General features: G+C 48.0%; 1 protein-coding gene across 1 annotated transcript in view; it reads left to right on the top strand.

Annotated features, from left to right (window-relative positions):
- Positions 1-26416, top strand: part of LOC132394737 (complement factor B-like) — a 104546-nt gene that overhangs the window by 1983 nt on the left and 76147 nt on the right. Inside the window, exon 3 of the mRNA XM_059971132.1 lies at positions 22457-22639. Coding sequence (XP_059827115.1) covers positions 22457-22639 — 183 coding nt within the window. The remainder of the gene's footprint in view (positions 1-22456; positions 22640-26416) is intronic.

The raw sequence follows: 26416 nt of genomic DNA, 5'->3' as shown, positions 1-26416 counted from the left end.
GGACTGTGGGAGGAGCCACAGGAGCAGTCAGCAGAGGGGCGTGTCCAGACAGGTAAATGTAGTTCACCACACCGTCACACTGAATAGCGCAGCCATTGAGCGGGCACCATAGACAATCCTGGGACTCACCACTGCCCAGTCACTCCAACGATGTGGCAGGACGAAGGGTGGCAATTTGAAGTGCAGCAAATTATGACAGGCATGGATAGGCTGTCAGTGCTATGCCGGTAGCGTAGTGGCATCCGCATTCAGACTTCAGGGCGAGAGGAGTCGGGTTCGAATCTAGCCGCCTCCTTACACGAGTTCCGCCCGTGCCGCGTTGAGAGTCGGGTAAACAGGTTACGTTGGCGCCGAATGTGTGACGACTCTTGCCGGCTGCCCCCAGCCCATCCTTAGTTAACGCAACTGAGGCATTTCACTCTACGTTGCCAAGTAAATCTGAATGTTGACATGTAGGTACCAGAACATGAGAGCGAGTCGATGGGTTGTGGGAAAAGTTTAAGTGAAGTTATTCCCACTGGTTGAGGGGTAATAACTGTTCCTGATCCGGGAGGTGTGGATCCCGAGGCTCCTGTACCTCCTGCCTGATGGCGGCAGCAACAAGAGCAGCGACATGGCCTGAGTGGTGGTGTCCCTGATGCTGCTTTCATTTTGATGAAACGCGATAGACATACCTAGGACATTCAGGGTAAATTGATAATTTGTTTTATGATTGCCAGGTGTACTGGGGTACAGTGAAAAACTTACCATTTCAGTAAGGACGTGCATTTATGTTTGTTTAATTGTCATTCAACTACACATATGAAAACAGCCAATCCAAACTGCATTCCTCCGGAGATGAGATGCAAAACACAGCTCCCAGCACATATAGTACATACAGTGGTATGAGGTTGAGTGGGATCCGGGATCAGCCATGATAAAATGGCAGAGCAGACTCGATGGGCTGAATGGCCTAATTCTGCTCCTATCTCTTATGGTCTTATAGTTCTGATAAACCGGAAGACCTACAGTCACTAATACATTATACATACAGCGACACTCGTGTGTATATATATTCATCACAGTGACCAATGAACCCAGGAATGAAAGAGTCAACCTATGAGGAGGGATGAATGACTCTGGGCCTGCACTCACAGGAAGGGGGGGGTCTTATTGAAACCTGTCGAATTGTAACACACTGTAAGGTTTCACTACTAATGTAATGGTTTCTTTGTAATGTTCCACTGCTGATGTAATGGTTTCTCTGTAGCAGCAAAGTTTGAGTTATGACTAGCGATAACGAGGCATGTTAGCCAATGAGCGGGATGTTGCTCTTTCTTGTGTCTCTGGCAGCCGGAAATTCGCGGTCTTTTGCCGGGGAGAGATGAAGAGAGAGGACGGGAATGGAGAGAGTTGGTAGACCTCAGACGGGTTGGGCTTGGAGTGAGGGTCCGAAGGTCAGCGACGATCGGAGGAGGTCGATGGTGGACGAACTGCCTTATCAGTGAGCTCCAACATTGCGCATTAGACTCTTTCATGAGAATGGGCCGTTTGTCTTTCTCTGTTTTCTTCTCTAACCATATAGTCAAATTATGAATTCTAAAGCTCAGTTGTTTAATCACATATTCTATACTGTCTGTTATTGCGGGGTACTGATTTGTAACAGGGGAACACATCATGCAGTATCCACCCAAACGAGATTTCTTAAGTTTGGCCGGGCCGGGGGCTATCACCCCCTAGCCCGCTAGCCGAAGCCACAGTTACAATTTTGGGGGCTAGGTCCGGGATTGATTCTATTGGATGCTATTCGATTGATGCTATTGGATGAGTAGTGAACCAGTAGGGCAGATATTTGTACTCCAGATGAATTGTTAATTCCATTGTTAAGTACTATTAAAGTTGCGATTATGGGCGGAGGTTTGATAAAATGGCGGGTACAGCTCTCGTTTTAATACAGACCAGCACTAAGGTAGCGGTAGCTGGGGGCGGAGATTTCAGAGACCGGGTTCTCTCGTTTCTGAGGAGTGGTCGGATTCGGAAAGTCTAATTAGTCCGAGTCACCCGGTGAAGAGTGAGAATTCTGAGCTAGTATTCGCCGTTACTTTTCTGGCGAATAAATGGAAAAATCAGATTCAAAGTCCCAGCTGTGGCAGGATCCGCCTACTCTCTGGAATTACACTCACCCCTAAAGGGGAGGAGGAGTATGAGACGTGGGCGGAGCTGACCTGCAGTTGTTAGATGAGTGGCAGAGCTCTGATGATGAAAAGCCACGGGGATTGGTGGAAAGTTTGAAGGGGCGGGCCGCCGACGTGAGAGCTGTCAGGTTGAAATCTCCCGTAGCGACAGCTGTCAGTTCTCTGCAAGCACTAGACGATGCTTTTGGCCCGACAGTAGGCCCAATGGAGCCCATGGTGCGGTTTTAGAACAGGCGTCAGGAGAAAGGGAGAAGCTTTCTGCTTTTATTTTTCGGCTAGAAAGGCAGCGAGATTGCTTTCAGCGCAGAGGCGGATCAGTTAAGAATGGTCCAGGTAGCCAGAGGTTTCCGGTCCCAGGACCTGATTGCGTGGGGTCTCTGACAGTCTCGTAAGACGCACCCCCTCAGTCTTTTGTTGAGCTGATCAGAGAGGTAGGGGAGGAGCGGATGGGCTCCGTCAGCAGGGTACAGTCCCCGGTTCTGGTCCCCTGCGGTGAAGTGACCATAGATGGCCTACCCCGGGGAGCGGTAGAGGAGATTGGGGCAGAGTCGAGAACAGCGATAGGTCGGCTGCTATCAGGGGGTGTGACCCATTTGATGGAGCTGATGGGGGGCGGATTCCCCAATGGGCCGAACAATGCGGAGGGCTGCTGGCAGCAGGTGTCACGCCAGAAGGGGAGCGAGCCCCCGGGTACCTCAGCAGGGAGAGTCATTGGGAAACCTAGAGACCCAGTGAGGGAACGGCCTGGTGTCTCTGGGGAAACACGTCCCAGCGATGTACCAAGGAACTCCCAAAAGCAAAAGACCCAACTCCTGAAGGCACAGTGGGACCATGCTCCAGCTTCGAATAGAGGGTATTTATGCTAAAGCCATACTTGACACCGGGTCGCAGGTCACGCTGTTGTACCGTTCGGTTTACAACCAGTATCTGAAGCAGTTACCATTGACACCATTCAGTGTACTGGAGATCTGGGGACTCAGTGCTGGTGATTATCCACACGACGGTTATTTGTCAGTGAAGCTGGAGTTCCCGGAGGCCGATGTGGGAGTGTCTTTGACACATTGGTGCTGGTTTGTCCGGACCCCGTTGAGAAGGGCGGCATTTCCATTCTGGTGGGGACCAACACCCCTCTTGTGAGGAGGCTCATGGGGGCCTGCAAGGAGAAGGCTGGCGAGAGATTTCTGGGAACATTGTCCGGGCACCCGGTGTTTCGAGCTGCTTTTGAGGAAGTGCGTGGCTGCATCAGGCCGGATACCGAGTTTCGACGAGGGACTGTGTGGTTCACCCAGTGGCAGTACGGCCCGGGAAAGAGAGTGATGGAGAAACCAGGAGTGCCTGGGGTACTGGCGAGGCCCTCTCAGCGGATGCTCCGGAAGACCCGTAGCGAGAGTGATGGGTTCCACTGAATTTCCCGGAGTGCCTGGGGTACTGGCGAGGCCCTCTCAGCGGATGCTCCGGAAGACCCGTAGCGAGAGTGATGGGTTCCACTGAATTTCCCGGAGTGCCTGGGGTACTGGCGAGGCCCTCTCAGCGGATGCTCCGGAAGACCTCGAGGGGGGTCGGGATTTCCTGCTGGGGTACTGGCGAGGCCCGAACTGCAGAAGCCCTCGGCTGTACAGGTGAGCAGGATGGCGGTGATTGTCAGGAACACTGCGAAGAGGGGAGTCACGTTCAAGCGGGGGATGCCCCTGGTGCACCTGTTCCCGGTGACGGTAATGTCTACTGCCCCTCTGAGACAAGCCGGGGAGAAACTATCTCAAAAAGGGGGAAAGTTGACCGCTGAGTCATTCAACTCCGGGGTCTCCCCGGTTCCTGCGGGTGGGAAGAGGAGGCTGGTAGAGAAGATGTAGAAGCTGGAAGGTGTCTTTTCCACTGACGAGTTTGATGTGGGTTGTTCCAAGAGACTCGTCACACTATCCGAGTGACTGAGGATACCCCGTTCAGAGAGAGGTCGCGGCGGCTGGCCTCTGCAGACGTGGAGGACGTTCGGCAGCATTCGTGTAAGTTGAAGGAAAATGCGATCATCACCGAGTCCCGAAGCCCCTATGTATCCCCAATTGAGGTGACCAGAAAGAAGAATGGGAAGGTCCGGACTACAGGACTGTGAACAGGCGCACCGTCCCTGACCAGCATACTGTCCCGAGGACTGAAGACTCTATGTGTTCCCAGTAGTAGTGGCCGGAAGGAAGAATGGGAAGGTTTCGGATGTGTGTGGACTATAGGAACAGGCGCACTGTCCCTGACCAGCATACTGTCCCGAGGACTGAAGCCTCTATGTATCCCCAATTGTGGTGACCGGAAGGAAGAATGGGAAGGTACGGATGTGTGTGGACTACAGGACTGTGAACAGGCGCACCGTCCCTGACCAGTATACTGTCCCGAGGACTGAAGACCGGCCGGCCTGAGCGGTGCGAAGTGGTTCCGTGTGCTGGACTTGAGGAGTGGGTATTACCAGATCCCCATGAGTGAGACCGGCAAAGGGAAAACGGTATTTATTTGTCCCCTGGGATTTTTCCAGTTCGAAAGGATGCCCCAGGGCATCTCAGGAGCCCCTGCAACCTTCCAGCGGGTCGTGGAGAAGACGGTGGGGGATACGAACTTGCTTGAGGTCTTGGTGTATCTGGGTGACCTCTTAGCATTTGGATCCGCATTGGAAGAACATGAAGCGAGGCTGCTGAAGGTGCTGGGCCGCCTGACAGCTGAAGGGTTAAAACTTTCCCCGGACAGCTGCCAGTTCTGCCAAACGCCTGTTCGTTACGTTGGGCACATAGTCTCACGGGATGGAGTAGCTACGGCCCAGCTAAGACAGAGGCGGTCACCACTTGGCCAAGACCCCGGACTGTGAGCGCTCTGCGCTCGTTCCTCGGGTTCTCTGGTTACTATCGGAGGTTCGTGAAAGGCGACGCGAAAGTGAGTCACCCGTTGAATCACCTTCTATGCAGTTACCCTCCCTTGGGGAAGAAAGGGAGAGGAGGGCGCAGAGTATCTTAGCCCGTCGGAGCCCTTTGGACCGAGGTCCGATGCAAAATGTGAGGAGGCCTTTCAGTCGCTGAAAGAGCTGCTGACCCAGGCGCCGGTGCTGACTTTCGTGGACCCCCGATTGTGATAGGTACTGCAAATGGATGCCAGTCGGGAGGGTTTAAGGGGCGTCCTCTATCAGGACCAGGTCACCGGGCTGAGGCCTGTGGCGTTTGTCAGCCGGAGTCTGTCGCCCTCCGAGAAAAACTATCCCACGCTCAGGTTGGAATTTCTGGCAGTGAAATGGGCGGTGGTGGATAAGCTGAGTGACTGCCTCTAAGGGGCAAAGTTTGAGGTGAGGACGGACAACGACCCTCTAACTGATATCATATTTTAGCGAAAATGGATGCTACAGGCCATCGGTGGTTGACGGCGTTGTCTGCCCTGATTTCAGCCTGAAGTACCGGCCAGGAATCCGGAACGTTGATGCCGATGCTTTGTCCCGACGGGCGCATGAGGGACTGGTCAGGGGTGAGGAGTGGGAGAGTGTTTCTGCCCTGGGGGTGAAGGTCATGTGTCAGTTTCCCATCACTGTGAAGGCAGAGGAAAACGAGAGGCAGGATCGAGTGGTGGATCAATTGGGAGCTTCTGATGATGCCATTCCTCAAGTTTACTGTAACCTGACTGCTCTGCAGACAAACCAGCTGCCGGATTTGAGTTCTGGGGAGGTGGCAGCTGCTCAGTGAGATGACCCGGGCTTTGGTGCCATTTGGGCAGCGGTCGAAAAGGCAGACATGGCTCAGGCAGAGAAGATGAAACACGCGTCGGTGCTTCCATCACTGCGAGAATGGCCTTGGTTGGAGTTGAGGAACCAGATCTTATACCGGGTCACGTCACCTCAGACGGAAGACGCTGCCTACGCGAGCAACTCCCTTATCCCACCTGCAGAGTGCGGGGCCCCTGGACCTGGTGTGTTTGGATTTTCTGTCAATAGAACCTGATGCCAACAGCACAGCGAATGTCTTAGTCATCACCAGATATGCTCAGCCTTTTCCTACCAAGGTGGCAAAAGTGTTATGGGAGAAGCATTTCATCTACCATGGCCTTCCCAGGTGGATACAGACTCGTCTAGGAGTCATTGCGCATGTCGAGGACCACGCCCTATCAATCACAGGGTGATGCCCAGCCAGAGAGGTTTAATCGGACCTTGGTAGACATGCTTGGGACCCTGGAGATCAGCAAGAAGAGCAGGTGGAGTCAACATATTGGTTCACAGTTACAAGCGTGCACGAAATGAAGCTACCGGGTACTCGCCATATTATCTGATTTTAGGGCGCGAGGCGAGGTTGCCCATTGACCTTTGTTTTGGGACTGACGAGGGTGACTTACCACCGAAGACTTATCTGAAGTATGTGTCTGACAAGAGAAGAGAGCAGAAAAAGGCTTATGAATTTAGCTGAGGTCGCAGCTGCCTAGCAGAATGAAGGAAATAAGAGGAGGTATGATCAAAAGGTGAGGTTCTCTCAACTCCTGCCGGGATACCGAGTCCTCATAAGGAATTTGGGGCTACCTGGACAGCATAAGTTGACTGACCACTGGGTGGCTACGCCCTATGTGAAGGAGAGTCATGTGTCAAACCTACCAGTTTTCCGGGTGAAACCGGAGGATGTGAATGGGCCTGTCAAGATTGGTGAGGTGGTAAATTGGATTAGTAAATATGCAGATGATGGGGTGGTAAATTGGATTAGTAAGTATGCAGATGATATTAAGGTAGGTGGCGTTGTGGATAATGAAGTAGGTTTTCAAAGCTTGCAGAGAGATTTAGGCCAGTTAGAAGAGAGGCTGAAAGATGGCAGATGGAGTTTAATGCTGATAAGTTTGAGGTGCTACACTTTGGTAGGAATAAACCAAATAGGACAGACATGGTAAATGGTAGGGCATTGAAGAAAGCAGTAGAACAGAGTGATCTAGGAACAATGGTGCATAGTTCCCTGAAGGTGGAATCTCATGTGGATAGGGTGGTGAAGAAAGCTTTTGGTATGCTGGCCTTTATAAATCTGAGCATTGAGAATAGGAGTTGGGGTGTAATGTTAAAATTGTACAAGGCATTGGTGAGGCCAAATTTGGAGTATTGTGCAAGTTCTGGTCACCGAATTATAGGAAAGATGTCAACAAAATAGAGACAGGACAGAGAAGATTTACTAGAATGTTACCTGGGTTTCAGCACTTCAGTTACAGAGAAAGGTTGAACAAGTTAGGTCTTTATTCTTTGGAGCGTAGAGGGTTGAGGGGGGACTTGATAGAAGTATTTAAAATTATGAGGAGGATAGATAGAGTTGACGTGGATAGCCTTTTTCCATTGAGAGTAGGGGAGATTCAAACAAGAGGACGTAAGTTGAGAGTTAGGGGGCAAAAGTTTAGGGGGTAACGCGAGGGGGAAGTTCTTTACTCAGAGAGTGGTAGCTGTTTGGAACGAGCTTCCAGTAGAAGTGGTAGAGGCAGGTTCGATATTGTCATTTAAAGTAAAATTGGATAGGTGAATGGACAGGAAAGGAATGGAGGGTCATGGGCTGAGTGCAGGTCAATAGACAATAGACAATAGGTGCAGAAGTAGACCATTCGGCCCCTCGAGTCTGCACCGCCATTCTGAGATCATGGCTGATCGTTCACTATCAATACCCAGTCACTGCCTTGTCCCCATATCCCTTGATTCCCCCATCCATCAGATATCTATCTAGCTCCTTCTTGAAAGCATCCAGAGAATTGGCCTCCACCGTCTTCCGAGGCAGTGCATTCCACACCTCCACAACTCTCTGGGAGAAGAAGTATTTCCTCAACTCTGTTTTAAATAACTGACCTCTTATTCGCAATCCATGCCCTCTGGTACTGGACTCTCCCAACATCTGGAACATATTTCCTGCCTCAATCCTATCAAATCCTTTAATTATCTTAAACTTTTCAATCAGATCCCCTCTCAATCTCCTCAATTCCAGTGTGTACAAGCCCAATCTCTCCAATCTCTCTGCGTAAGACAGCCCTGCCATCCCAGGAATCAACCTAGTGAATCTACGCTGCACTTCCTCAATTGCCAGAATGTCCTTCCTTGAACCTGGAGACCAAAACTGTACACAATATTCCAGGTGTGGTCTCACCAGGGCCCTGTACAAATGCAAAAGAGCATCCTTGCTCTTGTATTCAATTCCCCTTGTAACAAAGGCCAACATTCCATTTGCCCTCTTCACTGCCTGTTCACCTTCATTGACTGGTGAACTAGGACTCCTAGGTCTCTTTGCATTTCTCCCTTACCTAACTCGACACCGTTCAGACAATACTCTGCCCTCTTGTTCCAGCTTCCAAAGTGGATAACTTCACATTTATTCACATTGAATGACATCTGCCAAGTATCTGCCCACTCACTCAGCCTATCCAAGTCTCCCTGTATTCTCCTAACGTCCTCTTCGCATGTCACACTGCCACCCAGTTTAGTATCGTCAGCAAACTTGCTGATATAGTTTTCAATGCCCTCATCTAAATCATTGACATAAATCGTAAAGAGCTGTGGTCCCAATACAGAGCCCTGTGGTACCCCACTAGTCACCTCCAGCCAGTCCAAGAAACACCCATTCACTGCTACCCTTTGCTTTCTATCTGCCAACTAGTTTTCTATCCATGTTGAAACCCTGCCCCCAATGCTATGAGCCCTGATTTTACTCACCAATCTCCTATGTGGCACCTTATCGAATGCCTTCTGAAAATCTAGGTACACAACATCTACTGGCTTACCCTCGTCTAACATCCTTGTTACACCCTCAAAAAACTCCAACAGATTAGTCAAGCATGATTTGCCCTTGGTAAATCCATGCTGGCTCGGCCTAATCCTATTTCTGCCATCTAGATGTGCCACTATTTCGTCCTTAATAATGGACTCAAGCATCTTCCCCATGACTGACGTTAGGCTAACAGGGCGATAGTTCTCCGTTTTCTCCTTCCCTCCCTTTTTGAAAAGTGGGACAACATTAGCCACTCTCCAATCTTCAGGAACTGATCCTGAATCTAAGGAACATTGGAAAATGATTACCAATGCATCCGCAATTTCCTGAGCCACCTCTTTTAGAACCCTCGGATGCAGACCATCTGGACCCGGGGATTTATTAGCCTTCAGTCCTACCAGTCTACTCATCACAGTTTCTTTCCTAATGTCAATCTGTCTCAATTCCTCTGATATCTTATGACCCTGGCCCATCCATACATCTGGGAGATTGCTTGTGTCCTCCCTGGTGAAGACAGATCTAAAGTATGCATTAAATTCTGTTGCCATTTCCCTGTTTCCCATAACAATTTCTCCCAATTCATTCTTCAAGGGGCCAACATTGTTCTTAACTATCTTCTTTCTCTTCACATAGCTAAAAAAGCTTTTGCTATCCCCTTTTATATTCCTGGCTAGACTGAGTTCATACCTGATTTTTTCTCTCCGTATTGCTTTTTTAGTTAAGATCTGCTGTTCCTTAAAACTTTCCCAATCATCTGTATTCCCACTCATCTTAGCCCTGTCATACTTCTTTTTCTTTAATGCTATACAATCTCTGACTTCCTTTGTCAACCACTGTGGCCCCTTCCCCCTCTTTGAATCCTTCCTTCTCATTGGAATGAACTGCATTTGCAACTTTTGTATTATGCCCAAGAATGTCTGCCACTGCTGATCCACTGTCTTTCCTGCCAGGGCATCCGCCCATTTAACTTTGGCCAGCTCTTCCCTCATGGCTCCGTAGTCTCCTTTATTTAATTGCAACATTGACACCTCTGATCTGCCCTTATCCCTCTCAAATTGCAGATAAAAACTTATCATGTTATGATCACTACTTCCTAAAATGGCTCCTTTACTTCAAGATCACTTATCAATTCCTGTGCATTACACGTCACCAAGTCCAAAATAGCCTCGTTCCTGGTTGGCTCAAGCACAAGCTGTTCCAAAAATACATCCCTTAGACACTCCACAAACTCCCTATCCTGGGGTCTAGCACCTACCTGATTCTCCCAGTCCACCTGCATGTTGAAATCTCCCATAATGACTGCATTACCTTTAGCACATGCCAATGTTAACTCCCTAATCAACTTGTACCCAATATCCATGCTACTGTTTGGGGGCTTGTACACAACACCCATTAGGGTCTTTTTACCCTTACTGTTCCTCAGCTCGATCCACACAGACTCTACTTCCCCTGTTCCCAAGTCACCTCTTGCTAAGGACTGAATCTCATTCCTCACCAACAGGGCCACCCCACCCCCTCTTCCCATATTTCTGTCTCTACGATAGCACGTATACCCTGGTACACTCAATTCCCAGGCCTGATCCCCTTGCAGCCATGTCTCTGTTATCCCAACAATATCGTAGTTATTGTTAATCTATTAGAGTTTTTCGAGGAAGTTACCAGAAAAATGATGAAGGGATGGCAGTGGATGTTGTCTACATGGACTTCAGTAAGGCCTTTCACAAGGTCTTGCGTGGGAGGTTAGTTAGGAAGATTCAGTCGCTGGGTATACATGGAGAGGTAGTAAATTGGATTAGACATTGGCTCAATGGAAGAAGCCAGAGAGTGGTAGTGGAGGATTGCTACTCTGAGTGGAGGCCTGTGTCTAGTGGTGTGTCGCAGGGATCAGTGCTGGGTCCATTGTTATTTGTCATCTATATCAATGATCTGGATGATAATGTGGAAAATTGGATCAGCAAATTTGCTGATGATACAAAAATTGGAGGTGTAATGGACAGTGAGGGAGGTTTTCAAAGCTTGCAGAGGGATTTGGACCAGTTGGAGCAATGGGTAGAAACATGGCAGATAGACTTTAATGCGGACAAGTGTGAGGTATTGCACTTCGGAAGGTCAAACCAAGGCAGAACATACAAGGTAAATGGTAGGACACTGAGGAGTGCAGTAGAACAGAATGATCTGGGAGTACAGATACATAATTCCCTAAAAGTGGCTTCACAAGTAGATAGGGTTGTGAAGAGAGTTTTTGATACATTGGCCTTTATAAATCAAAGTATTGAGTATAAGAGATGGAATATAATGGTGAGGTTGTATAAGACATTGGTGAGACCGAATTTGGAGTATAATAGACAATAGACAATAGGTGCAGAAGTAGACCATTCAGCCCTTCGAGCCTGCACCGCCATTTTGAGATCATGGCTGATCATCTACTATCAATACCCGGTTCCTGCCTTGTCCCCATATCCCTTGATTCCCCTATCCATAAGATATCTATCTAGCTCCTTCTTGAAAGCATCCAGAGAATTGGCCTCCACTGCCTTCCGAGGCAGTGCATTCCAGACCCCCACAACTCTCTGCAAGGAGAAGTCTGTCCTAAGTGACCTACCCCCTTATTCTCAAACCATGCCCTCGAGCACTGGACTCTCCTAGCATCTGGAACATATTTCTTGCCTCTATCTTGTCCAATCCCTTAATAATCTTATATGCTGCAATCAGATCCCCTCTCAATCTCCTTAATTCCAGCATGTACAAGCCCAGTCTTTCTAACCTCTCTGCGTAAGACAGTCCGGACATCCCAGGAATTAAACTTGTGAATCTACGCTGCACTTCCTCTACAGCCAGGATGTCCTTCCTTAAACCTGGAGACCAAAACTGTACACAATATTCCAGGTGTGGTCTCACCAGGGCCCTGTACAAATGCAAGGGGATTTCCTTGCTCTTGTACTCAATTCCCTTTGTAATAAAGGCCAGCATTCCATTAGCCTTCTTCACTGCCTGCTGCACTTGCTCATTCACCTTCAGTGACTGATGAACAAGGACTCCTAGATCTCTTTGTATTTCTCCCTTACCTAACTCTACACCGTTCAGATAATAATCTGCCTTCCTGTTCTTATTCCCAAAGTGGATAACCTCACACTTATTCACATTAAACGTCATCTGCCAAGTATCTGCCCACTCACCCAGCCTATCCAAGTCACCCTGAATTCTCCCAGCATCCTCATCACATGTCACACTGCCACCCAGCTTAGTATCATCAGCAAACTTGCCGATGTTATTCTCAATGCCTTCATCTAAATCGTTGATGTAAATCTTAAACAGCTGTGGTCCCAACATTGTTCTTAACTATCTTCTTTCTCTTCACATAGCTAAAAAAGCTTTTGCTATCCCCTTTTATATAACTGGCTAGACTGAGCTCATACCTGATTTTTTCTCTCCGTATTGCTTTTTTAGTTAAGATCTGCTGTTCCTTAAACTTTCCCAATCATCTGTATTCCCACTCATCTTAGCCCTGTCATACTTCTTTTTCTTTAATGCTATACAATCTCTGACCTCCTTTGTCAATCACTGTGGCCCCTTCCCCCTCTTTGAATCCTTCCTTCTCATTGGAATGAACTGCTTTTGCATCTTTTGTATTATCCCCAAGAATATCTGCCACTGCTGATCCACTGTCTTTCCTGCCAGGGCATCCGCCCATTTAACATTGGCCAGCTCTTCCCTCATGGCTCCGTAGTCTCCTTTATTTAATTGCAACATTGACACCTCTGTTCTGCCCTTATCCCTCTCAAATTGTAGATAAAAACTTATCATGTTATGATCACTACTTCCTAATGGCTCCTTTACTTCAAGATCACCTATCAATTCCTGTTCATTACACATCACCAAGTCCAAAATAGCCTCGTTCCTGGTTGGCTCAAGCACAAGCTGTTCCAAAAATACATCCCTTAGACACTCCACAAACTCCCTATCCTGGGGTCCAGCACCTACCTGATTCTCCCAGTTCACCTGCATGTTGAAATCTCCCATAATGACTGCATTACCTTTAGCACATGCCAATGTTAACTCCCTCATCAACTTGTACCCAATATCCACGCTACTGTTTGGGGGCCTGTACACAACACCCATTAGGGTCTTTTTACCCTTACTGTTCCTCAGCTCAATCCACACAGACTCTACTTCCCCTGTTTCTAAGTCACCCCTTGCTAAGGACTGAATCTCATTCCTCACCAACAGGGCCACCCCACCCCCTCTTCCCATATTTCTGTCTCTACGATAGCACGTATACCCTGGTACACTCAATTCCCAGGCCTGATCCCCTTGCAGCCATGTCTCTGTTATCCCAACAATATCGTAGTTCCCCATTTTCATCTGAGCTTCAAGCTCATCTGTCTTATTTCTGACACTACGCGCATTCAAGTATAGAATTCTTAGCCCATTCCTCCTCTCTTTGCTTAAAACACTGTCTATTGTACCTAACCCAGCTCCTTGAACTTACATCGGGCTAATTGCACCTTGAATTTTGATGACCTTCTCAAGATCACCCAAACCTTCTACACATTTAACCCCATGCTCCTTCTGACCAACCCTCTGTACATGTAACTTTTCCAACACATGTTCTGTCTCACCTTTCTCCTTTACACAATTAATATTTGGGAAACGTGTATTCCCCACCTGTCCCTTATCCTTCATCATATCATCTTCTCTCGTATTCTGGATACCTGCCCCCTGCACATCTAGTTTAAACCCCCCCGAACAGCACTGGCAAACATTCCTGCAAGAATGTTAGTACCCCTCCAGTTCAGATGTAGACCGTCCCTTCGAAACAGATCCCAACGTCCCTGGAACAAAGACCAATTATCCAAAAACCTGAACCCTTCCTTCCTGCACCATGCTCTCAGCCTCGTATTAGTGTGCATAATCATTCTATTCTTCGCCTCACTCGCATGTGGCACAGGTAGCAATCCCGAGATTGTCACCCTGGAGGTCCTGCCTTTCAGCTTCACTCCTAACTCCCTGAACCCTCTAAGCAGGACCCCCTCACTCACCTTACCTACATCGTTGGTCCCTACATGGACCACTATATCTGGGTTCATGTCCTCGTTCTCAAGAATAGCCTGCACCCGATCTGAGATGTCCCGGACCTTGGCACCAGGGAGGCAACATACCATCCGAGACTCCCGATATGCCCCACAAAATCTCCTATCTGCCCCCCTGACTATAGAATCCCCTAAAACTATCGCTCTCTTCTCTTCCCTCCTCCACTTCCTAGTTGAGGGTCCAACCTCTGTGCCTGAGGCAGGACCACTACAACTCATTCCTGGTAGGTCATCCCCATCAACAGTATCCATTACGGTATACTTATTGTTAATGGGAATGGCCGCAGGGGTGCTCTGCTCTCTCTGCCTGCTCCCCCTGCCTCTCTGGACCGTCACCCATCTGCCTACTTCTTGGATTTTTGGTGTGACTACCTCCTAATAACTCCTATCTAACTCTGCCTCTGCCTCCCAAATGATCCGTAGTTCATCCAGCTCCCGCTCCAACTCCCTAACTCGGGCTGATAGGAGCTGCAGCTGGACGCACCTTTTGCAGGTGTGGTCATCAGGGACAACTGTGTTGACCCTGACCTCCCACATACTGCATACGGAGCACACCACAGCTCTGACTGTCTCCCCCATACCTGAACTGAATTAATAGAATAAGTCTAAAAAGCACCTGGCGACCTTACCTTCTTCCCCTCAGCGAGCAATCACACAGGCTTACCGAAGTCCCCTTACGCCGAAGCCCACTTAGCCAAAGCCCAGGACTCTGCTTCCATGGACTCCGCTGCCCGCTCGACGCGGTCGGTGGGACTAGGTGAGAGTAAGCGTTCGGCACGGATTAGAAGGGCCGAGATGGCCTGGATTGGACTTTGTGTTTTGCAGGAAGGGTTGGCAAATTATCTCAGCGTCATGAGGACATGACTAAATTTGGTGGGTGAGGGGGGAGTGTAACGTGCTGTGAGGCTTCACTGCTAATGTAACGGCTTCTCTGTAATGTTTCACTGCTAACGTAATGGTTTCTCAGTGGCAGCGATATTTTTGGTTATGACTAGAGATAAGTGAACGTCCTGGTTTTGATAATATTGGAACTCTTATGAATAAAGTCTGGTCGCCATTTCTACGTCATGGTCTGTCTTTCCTCAGCACCTGGGCACCGACATTGCCAGCACACTCGTGACACCTATCAACCTCCATCTTAAATATAGACCATAAGCTCATAAGACATTGAGCTGAATTAGGCCATTCAGCCCATCGAGTCTGCTCTGCCATTCCACATTGTCTGATTTATTATCCCTCTCAAATCCATTCTCTTGCCTTCTCCCTGGAATCTTTGATGCCTTCACTGAGTAAAAAACCTATCAACCTCCACTTTAACTATACCGAATTAGCAATATGTCTGCTGACGTATGACATGAGTGATCGTGGTCTTTCCATGAAGGTACTTGACATTTTTTTTCTACAGAAGTGGTTTGCAATGGCTTCCATCTGGGCAGTGCCTTTACAGGATGGGTGACCCCAGCCATTATCAATACTCTTCAGAGATTGTCTACTTGGTGTCACTGATCACATAATCAGGACTTGTGATATGCACTGGCTATTCGTACGGCCATCCACCAACTGCTCCCGTGGATTTCCATGACCGTGATCGGAGGTGGGGGGTGAAAGGATGGGAGCTGGCTGCGCACATATAAAACCTTGCCTAAGGGTGACCTGCAGAATTCAACAGTCCTGCAACAGCTGTCCTTCACCCGGGCCTTCAACAGACCTGTAACAGCTGTCCTTCACCCTGGCCTTCGACAGTCCTGTAACAGCTGTACTTCACCCTGGTCTTCAACAGTCCTGTAACAGCTATACTTCACCCTGGTCTTCAACAGTCCTATAACAGCTGTCCTTCACCCTGGTCTGCAACAGTCCTGTAACAGCTGTACTTCACCCTGGTCTTCAACAGTCCTGTAACAGTTGTCCTTCACCCTGGTCTTCAACAGTCCTGTAACAGCTGTACTTCACCCTGGTCTTCAACAGTCCTGTAACAGCTGTACTTCACCCTGGTCTTCAACAGTCCTGTAACAGCTGTACTTCACCCTGGTCTTCAACAGTCCTGTAACAGCTGTACTTGACCCTGGTCTTCAACAGTCCTGTAACAGCTGTACTTCACCCTGGTCTTCAACAGTCCTGTAACAGCTGTACTTGACCCTGGTCTTCAACAGTTCTGTAACAGCTGTCCTTCACCCTGGTCTTCAACAGTCCTGTAACAGCTGTCCTTCACCCTGGTCTTCAACAGTCCTGTAACAGTTGTCCTTCACCCTGGTCTTCAACAGTCCTGTAACAGCTGTCCTTCACCCTGGTCTTCAACAGTTCTGTAACAGCTGTCCTTCACCCTGGTCTTCAACAGTCCTGTAACAGCTGTCTTTGAGCCTGATGGTGCGTGTTTTCTGGCTTTTCTGTCTTCTGCCCAATGGTATGGGGTGATTTATGGGAAGAACAGTGATTTGTTTTGGCCAGAAACGTCAACTGTACTATTTTGCCTAGATGCTGCCTGGCCTGCTGAGTTCCTCCAGCATTTTGTGTGTGTGTTGCTATGGTGAAGGGACCATGGTTGACAAGATATGTGGAACTTCGAGCCAAGAGGAAGATAAAAAAGCTTATTTAAGGTTTAGGAAGCAAGGATCAGATAGGGCTTTAGAAAGTTAGAAGTTTGCTGGGAAGGTGGTTTAGAATGGCCTTAGGAGAACTAGAAGAGAGCATGAGAAGGCCTCGGAGAGCAGGATTAATAAAACCCCCGTGGAGGAGTTCTGCACAAACGTGAAGAACAGAAGGCTGACTAGAGTGAGGGTAGGACCGATCAGGGTTAAAAGAGGAAACGTGCCTGGAGTCGGAGGAGATGGGGGAGGTCCTTCATGAATACTTTGCTTCAGGTCTCCAGTGGGAGGGAACTCGACGTTTGCCAAGACAACGTAGAACAGGCTGATATGCCGCTACATGGTGATGCTAAGAAAGACAATGCGCTGGAGCTTTTGAAAAACATTAGATTGATCGATAGATCGCTAATATATTGATCCCAAAGGAAACTGCGGTGTCACAATGTCATTAGAAGTACACAGATACGGAGAGTAAGAATCAGCTCATATAGCGCCCCTTGGAACAGCGGAGTTCTCTTCATCTATTACTAAAAGTACTCTCCTGTTTCACCAAGGTGGCATGCAGAGGGTGAGAAACATTGTCCAGAGCTGCCAGGATTTTCCACAGGGTCTTTTTGTTCTACCATAGCTTCCAGTGTGTCCTGTTTGACATCTGTAACAAAGCCAGCCTTTCTAATCAGTTTATTGACCTTGTTGGCATCGCCCATGTTGATGCCATTGCCCCAGCACACCACCACAAAGAAGATTGTACTGGTGACAACAGACTGGTAGAAAATGTAGAGGAGAGGCCTGCATACTCCAAAGGACCTCAGACTCCTCAAGAAGTAAAGGTGACTCTGGCCCTTCTTGTACACAGCCCCTGTGTTGGTGCTGCATTCAAGTCTGTCATCCAGGTTCACTCCCAGGTTCTTGTAGGTCCTCACCGCATCCACGTCCTCTTCATCAACGGTAACCTGGAGCAGTGCAGTCTTAGTCTTCCTAACGTCCAGCACCATCTCCTTTGTCTTGCTGATGTTGAGGTGCAGATTTGCCATTTGACAAAGTCCTCCACCAGGGCCTTGAATTCATCCTCCTGTCCAACCAACTGGAAATCAGAGAATTTCTGCAGATGACATGACTCCGTGTTGTATCTAAAGTCTGAGGTATACAGGGTAAACAGGAAGGGAGTCAATTCGGTCCCCTGTGGGGTCCCAGTGCTGCTCACACGTGTGTGTGTGTGTGAAAAACCATACATACATATGTGTATGTGTGAGTGTGAGCAGTACTCTGAGTGTGTGTCCCAGTGCTGCTTATAGCCATGTCTGACACACAGCTCTGAAGCTGCACAAACTGTGGTCTGCCAGTCAGGCAGTCCATTATCCAGGATACGGTGGAAGTGGCAACCTGCATTGAATGGAGCTTTTCCCCCAGCAATGGGGACGGTATGGTATTAAAAAAACCATGATCCTCACAGTGCTGCCCTGCTTATCCAATGGGAGTAGGCTCTGTTCAGCAGGTAGGTGACAGCATTGTTGACTCCACCGTGCTCCTGGTAGGCAAACTGCAGAGCATCGAGGGCTGATCTGACTAGGGTTGGAGGTGAGCCACGACCAGCCACTCTGGGGTCATGATGTGTGGGGTCAGGGCCACTGGACGGTTGTCATTCAAGACCTTCAGTTGGCCCTTCTTGGGTACTGGGACCACATGTGATGTTTTCCACACAGTCGGGACCCTTTCCAGACTGAGACTCAGATTGAAAATGCACTGGAGAACTGCACACAGCTGCTCAGGACCTTGGGGTTCACCCGATGCTTTGCCGTGTCGGAGTTTCCCTTCTCTCCTGCTCAGTAGTGAAGGTGAGGCCATGGGGACTGGGGGGGGGGGGTTCGTGGGAGGTGGGGGCTGCAGTGTGAAGATCGGGGCTGGGGGAGGTGTGAATGTTTGCTGCAGGCCAAGAAGGTGATGTCGACAGTGGAAGCCTGTGTTCTTCATCCATGTGTGAACTGGTGGGGGGGGGGGAGGAGAGGGGGCATTGGTGCTGAGGGAGCATTGGGTGCCTCTACACCGGCACTGGTTTGCTGAGGGGGTGTGAACAGGAGGGCTATTGTCAAACCTATTGAGGAATTGGTGGAACTCACTGGCCCATTCTGAGGCTCTACAGCCAGGCTGATTCACAGGCCAGTGATGTTCTTCATGCCTCTCCACACCCCTGGTGTGCTACCCCCTCCCGAGCGTAAGCAACAGCAAGGTAACGATACCCCCTCACCCCGGCACCCGCTCCGAGCACGAGCGTGAGCTAAGCGATAGCAAAGACACGGACCTTGAAGCTACCCCGAAGAATTCACATTTCACCCGGCATTCGGCAACCCTAATGAGAGAGAGGAAGGTGTCCCCCATTTTCACAGCGAGCGGGAGCCATAACAACAACCCGCTGGTTTACGATGTTTAAAAATCCGTTTCGTCGTTTACCAGCTCTATGGCCGCAGATCGCAAAGATCTCGGGTCTTCGGGCCCACAGTGAAAGATTTTCCAGCCTCCCAGACGACACACGGGTCTCCTGCCGCGACACCGACCCTCGATCCGCCCGGCTCCAGATCCCCGAGATCCTAGGCTTCCAAACACCAGGCCGCCTCTCAGGCCGAACCGCTTAGCGTGCCGAACATCGGCCAGTCCTGACACCCCGAGAACGGGTCCCATTCCTGCAAAGAACCGGAGTCAGCGTGTAACTCCAGGACCGGGTCGTCAAAAGAACCCCGGAAGGGAAAAATAGAGATATTAAAGATGGAAATAGAACTGTTTCCGAAGATGCAAGCAAAGGAGTTTAGCACCATCTTAACTCCGCCTCCAACTCTCCTGCATTCCTCTTCAGCTACCGTGATCTCGTCCTCTCGCTCCTTCTGCACAGGTTTCAACTCCTCTCCGTCTCCTGACCTAAAGACTCCTGAGATCACCGGTGACACATTGTCTGTTGTTAGAAGAGTAGCGAACAGGACTGGGATAGATAACTCCTGGGGTCGAACGGTTGCTATGGGAACCGAGGGTTGAGTCTGCTGCCTGCTTGGTGATTACCTTTGCTTCCTCGATGGCCACTAGAGTATTACCAGGTGTTTGAAATGTTTTCCGTTGCTTGGGGACCATGCTGGGCGAGAATGCGACAGACCTGGCTGTAATGGGTGGGGCTAGGTTGCAGGGAAATTGGCGAGTTGTAGACAATAGACAATAGGTGCAGAAGTAGACCATTTGGCCCCTCGAGTCTGCACCGCCATTCTGAGATCATGGCTGATCATTCACTATCAATACCCAGTCCCTGCCTTGTCCCCATATCCCTTGATTCCACTATCCATCAGATATCTATCTAGCTCATTCTTGAAAGCATCCAGAGAATTGGCCTCCACCGTCTTCCGAGGCAGTGCATTCCACACCTCCACAACTCTCTGGGAGAAGAAGCTTTTCCTCAACTCTGTTTTAAATAACTGACCTCTTATTCTCAATCCATGCCCTCTGGTACTGGACTCTCCCAACATCTGGAACATATTTCCTGCCTCAATCCTATCAAATCCTTTAATTATCTTAAACGTTTCAATCAGATCCCCTCTCAATCTCCTCAATTCCAGCGTGTACAAGCCCAATCTCTCCAATCTCTCTGCGTAAGACAGCCCTGCCATCCCAGGAATCAACCTAGTGAATCTACGCTGCACTTCCTCAATTGCCAGAATGTCCTTCCTTAAACCTGGAGACCAAAACTGTACACAATATTCCAGGTGTGGTCTCACCAGGGCCCTGTACAAATGCAAAAGAGCATCCTTGCTCTTGTATTCAATTCCCCTTGTAACAAAGGCCAACATTCCATTTGCCCTCTTCACTGCCTGTTCACCTTCATTGACTGGTGAACTAGGACTCCTAGGTCTCTTTGCATTTCTCCCTTACCCAACTCTACACCGTTCAGACAATACTCTGCCCTCTTGTTCCTGCTTCCAAAGTGGATAACTTCACTTTTATTCACATTGAATGACATCTGCCAAGTATCTACCCACTCGCCCAGCCTATCCAAGTCTCCCTGTATTCTCCTAACGTCCTCTTCGCATGTCACACTGCCACCCAGTTTAGTATCGTCAGCAAACTTGCTGATATAGTTTTCAATGCCCTCATCTAAATCATTGACATAAATCGTAAAGAGCTGTGGTCCCAATACAGAGCCCTGTGGTACCCCACTAGTCACCTCCAGCCAGTCTGAGAAACACCCATTCACTGCTACCCTTTGCTTTCTATCTGCCAACCAGTTTTCTATCCATGTTGAAACCCTGCCCCCAATGCCATGAGCTCTGATTTTACTCACCAATCTCCTCTGTGGCACCTTATCGAATGCCTTCTGAAAATCTAGGTACACAACATCCACTGGCTTACCCTCGTCTAACATCCTTGTTACACCCTCAAAAAACTCCAACAGATTAGTCAAGCATGATTTGCCCTTGGTAAATCCATGCTGGCTCGGCCTAATCCTATTTCTGCCATCTAGATTTGCCACTATTTCGTCCTTAATAATGGACTCAAGCATCTTCCCCACGACTGACGTTAGGCTAACAGGGCGATAGTTCTCCGTTTTCTCCTTCCCTCCCTTCTTGAAAAGTGGGACAACATTAGCCACTCTCCAATCTTCAGGAACTGATCCTGAATCTAAGGAACATTGGAAAATGATTACCAATGCATCCGCAGTTTCCTGAGCCACCTCTTTTAGAACCCTCGGATGCAGACCATCTGGACCCGGGGATTTATTAGCCTTCAGTCCTACCAGTCTACTCATCACAGTTTCTTTCCTAATGTCAATCTGTCTCAATTCCTCTGATATCTTATGACCCTGGCCCATCCATACATCTGGGAGATTGCTTGTGTCCTCCCTGGTGAAGACAGATCTAAAGTATGCATTAAATTCAATTGCCATTTCCCTGTTTCCCATAACAATTTCTCCCAATTCATTCTTCAAGGGGCCAACATTGTTCTTAACTATCTTCTTTCTCTTCACATAGCTAAAAAAGCTTTTGCTATCCCCTTTTATATTCCTGGCTAGACTGAGCTCATACCTGATTTTTTCTCTCCGTATTGCTTTTTTAGTTAAGATCTGCTGTTCCTTAAAACTTTCCCAATCATCTGTATTCCCACTCATCTTAGCCCTGTCATACTTCTTTTTCTTTAATGCTATGCAATCTCTGACTTCCTTTGTCAACCACTGTGGCCCCTTCCCCCTCTTTGAATCCTTCCTTCTCATTGGAATGAACTGCATTTGCATCTTTTGTATTATGCCCAAGAATATCTGCCACTGCTGATCCACTGTCTTTCCTGCCAGGGCATCCGCCCATTTAACTTTGGCCAGCTCTTCCCTCATGGCTCCGTAGTCTCCTTTATTTAATTGCAACACTGACACCTCTGATCTGCCCCTATCCCTCTCAAATTGTAGATAAATCTTATCATGTTATGATCACTACTTCCTAATGGCTCCTTTACTTCAAGATCACCTATCAATTCCTGTTCATTACACATCACCAAGTCCAAAATAGCCTCGTTCCTGGTTGGCTCAAGCACAAGCTGTTCCAAAAATACATCCCTTAGACACTCCACAAACTCCCTATCCTGGGGTCCAGCACCTACCTGATTCTCCCAGTCCACCTGCATGTTGAAATCTCCCATAACGACTGCATTACCTTTAGCACATGCCAGTGTTAACTCCCTAATCAACTTGTACCCAATATCCACGCTACTGTTTGGGGGCCTGTACACAACACCTATTAGGGTCTTTTTACCCTTACTGTTCCTCAGCTCAATCCACACAGACTCTACTTCCCCTGTTCCCAAGTCATCCAGCAAGTTTATCCAGCAATTCCTGATCTCCCTCCTCGCTGCATTTCCAGGGTTTCGCTGCCCGCCACCCACAGTCGAACACGGGTCGTTCTTCCCACGGAGGGGGTCGCATGTTCCGGGAGACATGGTCAGCATCGTGTGCGACGATGGGTACCAGCTGCGGGGGTCGAGCAGCCGGTCCTGCCTGCCCAATGGACGCTGGAATGGCAGCACTACTGCCTGTGATGATGGAAGTAAGTCGTGGCAGCTGATGAGCGCTTATGTCGGAGCAGGGACCATTCTTGTCGATCCACTGTGCTTGGAGATCAACCAGACTTCCTAACAGCCACCCCGGGCTGCCAGTGTACTGGTATACCGTATACCGATGGTGTGCTGTGTACTGTATGCAGGATCGTGTCCTGTGTACTGCATACTGAATGTTGTTCGATGAACTGGATGGTGTACTATATGTTAGTGTGTTGTATTCTGGATGCTGTGCTGTGTACTGGTGTACTGTATACTGGATGGTGTGTTGTGCATTGGTGTACAGTATACCGGATTTTGTGCTGTGTATTGGTGTACTGTATAGTGGATGGCCTGCTGTGTATTAATACTGGATGGTGTGTTGTGTGTTGGTGTACTGTGTACCGGGTGGTTTGCTGTGTATTGGTGTACTGTGTACCAGATGGTGTGTTGTGTGTTGGTGTACTGTATACCGGATGGTGTGTTGTGTATTGTACTGTATACTGGATGGGCTGCTGTGTATTATACTGTATACTGGATGGCCTGTTGTGTATTGGTGTACTGTATACCGGATGGTGTGTTGTGTATTGTTGTACTGTATACTGGATGGTGCATTGTGTATTGGTGTACTGTATACTGGATAGTGTGTTGTGTATTGGTGTACTGTATACTGGATGGCCTGCTGTGTATTGTTCTACTGTATACTGGATGGCCTGTTGTGTACTGTTGTACTGAATACTGGATGGTGTGTTGTGTGTTGGTGCACTGTATACCAGATGGTGTGTTGTGTATTGGTGCACTGTGTACCAGATGGTGTGTTGTGTGTTGGTGTACTGTATACTGGATGGTGCGCTGTGTATTGGATGGTGTACTGTATACTGGATGGTGTTCGGTGTATTTTTGTATTGTGTACAGGATCGTGTCCTATGTACTGTATACTGGATGTTGTTCGATGAACAGGATGGTGTACTATGTGTTAGTGTACTGTATACTGGATGGTGTGTTGTGCATTGGTGTACTGTATACTGGATGGTGTGTTGTGCATTGGTGTACTGTATACTGGATGGTGTGTTGTGTATTGTTGTACTGTATACTGGATGGCCTGCTGTGTATTGTACTGTATACTGGATGACCTGTTGTGTATTGTACTGAATACCGGATGGTGTGCTGTGTATTGGTGTACTGTATACTGGATGGCGAGTTGTGTATTGTTGTACTGTATACCGGATGGTGTGTTGTGTACTGTTGTGCTGTATACCGGATGTTGTGCTATGTAATGGTGTACTGTGTACTGAATGGTGTATTGTGTATTGGTGTACTGTATACTGGATGGCCTGTTGTGTATTGTTGTGCTGAATACTGGATGGCCTGCTGTGTGTTGGTGTACTGTGTACTGGATGGTGTATTGTGCATTGGTGTACTGTATACTGGATGGCGTGTTGTGTATTGTTGTACTGAATACTGGATGGTGTGTTGTGTATTGCTGTACTGTATACCGGATGTTGTATTGTGTATTGGTGTACTGTATACTGGATGGTGTGCTGTGTATTGTTGTACTGTATACTGGATAGTGTGCTGTGTACAGGTGTGCTGTATACCGGATGGTGTGTTCTGTTTTGTTGTACCGTATACCGGATGGTGTGTTGTGTAATGTTGTACTGTATACCAGATGGTGTGCTGTGTATTTTTGTACTGTATACTGAATGTTGTGCTGTGTATTGGTGTACTGTATACTGGATAGTGTGTTGTGCATTGATGTACTGTATACTGGATGGTGTGTTGTGTATTGTTGTACTGTATACTGGATGGCCTGCTGTGTATTGTACTGTATACTGGATTACCTGTTGTGTATCGTACTGAATACCGGATGGTGTGCTGTGTATTGGTGTACTGTATACTGGATGGCGTGTTGTGTATTGTTGTACTGTATACCGGATGGTGTGTTGTGTACTGTTGTACTGTATACCGGATGTTGTGCTATGTAATGGTGTACTGTGTACTGAATGGTGTGCTGTGTATTGTTGTACTGTATACTGGATAGTGTGCTGTGTACTGGTGTGCTGTATACTGGATGGTGTGTTCTGTTTTGTTGTACCGTATACCGAATGGTGTGTTGTGTAATGTTGTACTGTATACCAGATGGTGTGCTGTGTATTGTTGTACTATATACTGAATGTTGTGCTGTGTATTGGTGTACGGTATACCGGATGGTGTGTTGTGTATTGTACTGTATACTGGATGGGCCGCTGTGTATTATACTGTATACTGGATGGCCTGTTGTGTATTGGTGTACTGTATACCGGATGGTGTGTTATTGTTGTACTGTATACTGGATGGTGCATTGTGTATTGGTGTACTGTATACTGGATAGTGTGTTGTGTATTGGTGTACTGTATACTGGATGGCCTGCTGTGTATTGTTCTACTGTATACTGGATGGCCTGTTGTGTACTGTTGTACTGAATACTGGATGGTGTGTTGTGTGTTGGTGCACTGTATACCAGATGGTGTGTTGTGTATTGGTGCACTGTGTACCAGATGGTGTGTTGTGTGTTGGTTTACTGTATACTGGATGGTGCGCTGTGTATTGGATGGTGTACTGTATACTGGATGGTGTTCGGTGTATTTTTGTATTGTGTACAGGATCGTGTCTTATGTACTGTATACTGGATGTTGTTCGATGAACAGGATGGTGTACTATGTGTTAGTGTACTGTATACTGGATGTTGTGTTGTGTATTGTTGTACTGTATACTGGATGGCCTGCTGTGTATTGTACTGTATACTGGATGACCTGTTGTGTATTGTTGTACTGAATACCGGATGGTGTGCTGTGTATTGGTGTACTGTATACTGGATGGCGTGTTGTGTATTGTTGTACTGTATACTGGATGTTGTGCTATGTAATGGTGTACTGTGTACTGAATGGTGTGTTGTGTATTGGTGTACTGTATACTGGATGGCCTGTTGTGTATTGTTGTGCTGAATACTGGATGGCCTGCTGTGTGTTGGTGTACTGTGTACTGGATGGTGTATTGTGCATTGGTGTACTGTATACTGGATGGCGTGTTGTGTATTGTTGTACTGAATACTGGATGGTGTGTTGTGTATTGCTGTACTATATACTGGATGTTGTATTGTGTATTGGTGTACTGTATACTGGATGGTGTGTTGTGTATTGTACTGTATACTGGATGGGCTGCTGTGTATTATACTGTATACTGGATGGCCTGTTGTGTATTGGTGTACTGTATACTGGATGGCCTGCTGTGTATTGTTCTACTGTATACTGGATGGCCTGTTGTGTATTGGGGTACTGTATACTGGATGGCCTGATGTGTATTGTTCTACTGTATACTGGATGGCCTGTTGTGTACTGTTGTACTGAATACTGGATGGTGTGTTGTGTGTTGGTGCACTGTATACCAGATGGTGAGTTGTGTATTGGTGCACTGTGTACCAGATGGTGTGTTGTGTGTTGGTGTACTGTATACTGGATGGTGCGCTGTGTATTGGATGGTGTACTGTATACTGGATGGTGTTCGGTGTATTTTTGTATTGTGTACAGGATAGTGTCCTATGTACTGTATACTGGATGTTGTTCGATGAACAGGATGGTGTACTATGTGTTAGTGTACTGTATACTGGATGGTGTGTTGTGCATTGGTGTACTGTATACTGGATGGTGTGTTGTGTATTGTTGTACTGTATACTGGATGGCCTGCTGTGTATTGTACTGTATACTGGATGACCTGTTGTGTATTGCTGTACTGAATACCGGATGGTGTGC

Source organism: Hypanus sabinus, chromosome 5 (assembly GCF_030144855.1).
Source record: "Hypanus sabinus isolate sHypSab1 chromosome 5, sHypSab1.hap1, whole genome shotgun sequence".
NCBI classification, from domain to species: domain Eukaryota; kingdom Metazoa; phylum Chordata; class Chondrichthyes; order Myliobatiformes; family Dasyatidae; genus Hypanus; species Hypanus sabinus.
This window is presented reverse-complemented; position numbering and strand designations above follow the sequence as displayed.